Source organism: Orycteropus afer, unplaced genomic scaffold (assembly GCF_000298275.1).
Source record: "Orycteropus afer afer isolate SDZICR_OR568_19922 unplaced genomic scaffold, OryAfe1.0 scaffold00230, whole genome shotgun sequence".
Classification (NCBI taxonomy): Eukaryota; Metazoa; Chordata; class Mammalia; order Tubulidentata; family Orycteropodidae; genus Orycteropus; species Orycteropus afer.
In genome coordinates this window covers 1747296-1749019 of record NW_006921817.1, presented here as the reverse complement: position 1 = coordinate 1749019, position 1724 = coordinate 1747296, and the positions used below count along the sequence as shown (strand labels likewise).

The 1724-nt window shown below is 39.0% G+C and overlaps 1 protein-coding gene across 1 annotated transcript in view; it reads right to left on the bottom strand.

Moving 5' to 3' along the window:
* Nucleotides 1-1235, bottom strand: part of TRMT9B (tRNA methyltransferase 9B (putative)) — an 18081-nt gene extending 16846 nt beyond the window's left edge. Inside the window, exon 1 of the mRNA XM_007948880.1 lies at nt 1082-1235. Coding sequence (XP_007947071.1) covers nt 1082-1235 — 154 coding nt within the window. The remainder of the gene's footprint in view (nt 1-1081) is intronic.
* Nucleotides 1236-1724: the final 489 nt, after the last annotated feature.

Here is a 1724-nt window from a genome sequence, read left to right as displayed (position 1 = left end):
TCTTTTGTGTCTCTGGTAAGATTTATTCCCAAGTATTTTATTTTTTTGGTAGCTATTGAGAACGGTATTGATTGAAACCAGAATCTTTAAAAAAAAAAAAATTGACATGATAGAGATTGTTTGCAAAGATTATCAATTTCCATGTGACATACAACCTCCTCCCCAAATTCCACACTGCTCACACTGCCTTTAATAATCAAGAAGCCCTGGCATGTATATATGTTTCTCTTATGAGTATTTAGAGTGAATGTCAAGCTAGGTAGAATTTGTAAGTACAGATTTATGACTATACATGCTAGAAATGTTCAGAAAGCAGTTTTAGATGGGTATGCTTCATTTGGGAAGGTTGAAAAACAACTTTCACTATAACTCTTTGGCACATCTTAAATCTTAATCTTAGATCTACTGGGCTGTGGTTTGTTGTTGTTGTTGTTCGCTGCCGAGTCGGCCCCGACTCATAGCGACCCCTCCTTGGGTTTCCGAGGCAGTATCACTACGGAAGTAAGATTGCCCAACCTTCCACTTCTCAATTCAGAAAGATATTGAACCAAAGTCCTCTATGCAAATCAGTGGTTATGAAGGTATGATCTTATAATACAAGGCCTACAGAATGGTTAAGGGAAAGGATCTATGAAATCAATTCAGCAATTTCAGTTATATGATCATCTTCTAGAATCCCACAATTCTGGCTCTTCTGCAGAAAGCATGAGATCTACTCACGGTGGCCCACCAGTACAAAACATCATATCTACAAAGGCAAATGTCTCTATATTTAAAACTGTCAGTTTCACATGTGGTCATTCCAGTCCTGAGTTATTCAATCAACATCAGGTAATTTTGATAGAGGTTATGTGCACAGAGGCTCTGAAAAGATTGCCACTCTCTAAACATATATGTGGGTAAGTTTTCTACTCACTAACTTGAGTGCATGAATTAGTGCTATAAAGTGAGTATTCTAGTGTATCTAGGCACTGGTGCACACGATTTCAGGCTTCTTATTAGAATGGGAATGAAAACTGAATCTGAAAAGGAAAGGTACAATGGAATACATTTTACACAAGTGGGCATGACCCTGGGTTACCTATGTCAGCGATGAGGCTACCCAGCTTCTGCTCCTGGAGGAACTGGCGGACACGAGGCCAAGCTTTGCTCTGCAGGTCACTGAAGTAAGGCGCTGTGCTCTCATACACGTCATGCACATGCTGCTTCTCCAGCTGGGCAGCTTCATGATCCATCCTAGGAAAAACAGGACCAATCCAAGGAATGCAAGTCACAGTATGCACCAGATGGCTGAGGGAGGGTACAGATTCCGTAAAACTAGGAATCTATGACTGCAAAGTCCCTGGGAAGTACAAAAGATTAATGCATGAAAGTTTGGTGATTCCAGTCCACCCAGAGGCTCTCAGAAGAAAGGTCTGACAATTTACTTCCAAAAATTAGTAAATTTTTTGGTAAGTAAATTTACTTCCAAAAATTTAACAACTCTATGGTACACAATTTTACTCTGACATACAAGGAGTGGTCGTGAATTGAAGTCAACTCACAGCAACTGCAAAAGTTGTGCTTCTCTTACATTACCTTATAAGCTGCCAAGAACACAGCCTTCACTATAACCAAAAGACTAGCAAATGTATAGTTTTAAGCTGTGAAATAATCTTCAGAAAATAATAGTTTTGGAATGCATTTATCATAGTTAGTTCCTGTTCAAGATCAATTCTTAATTT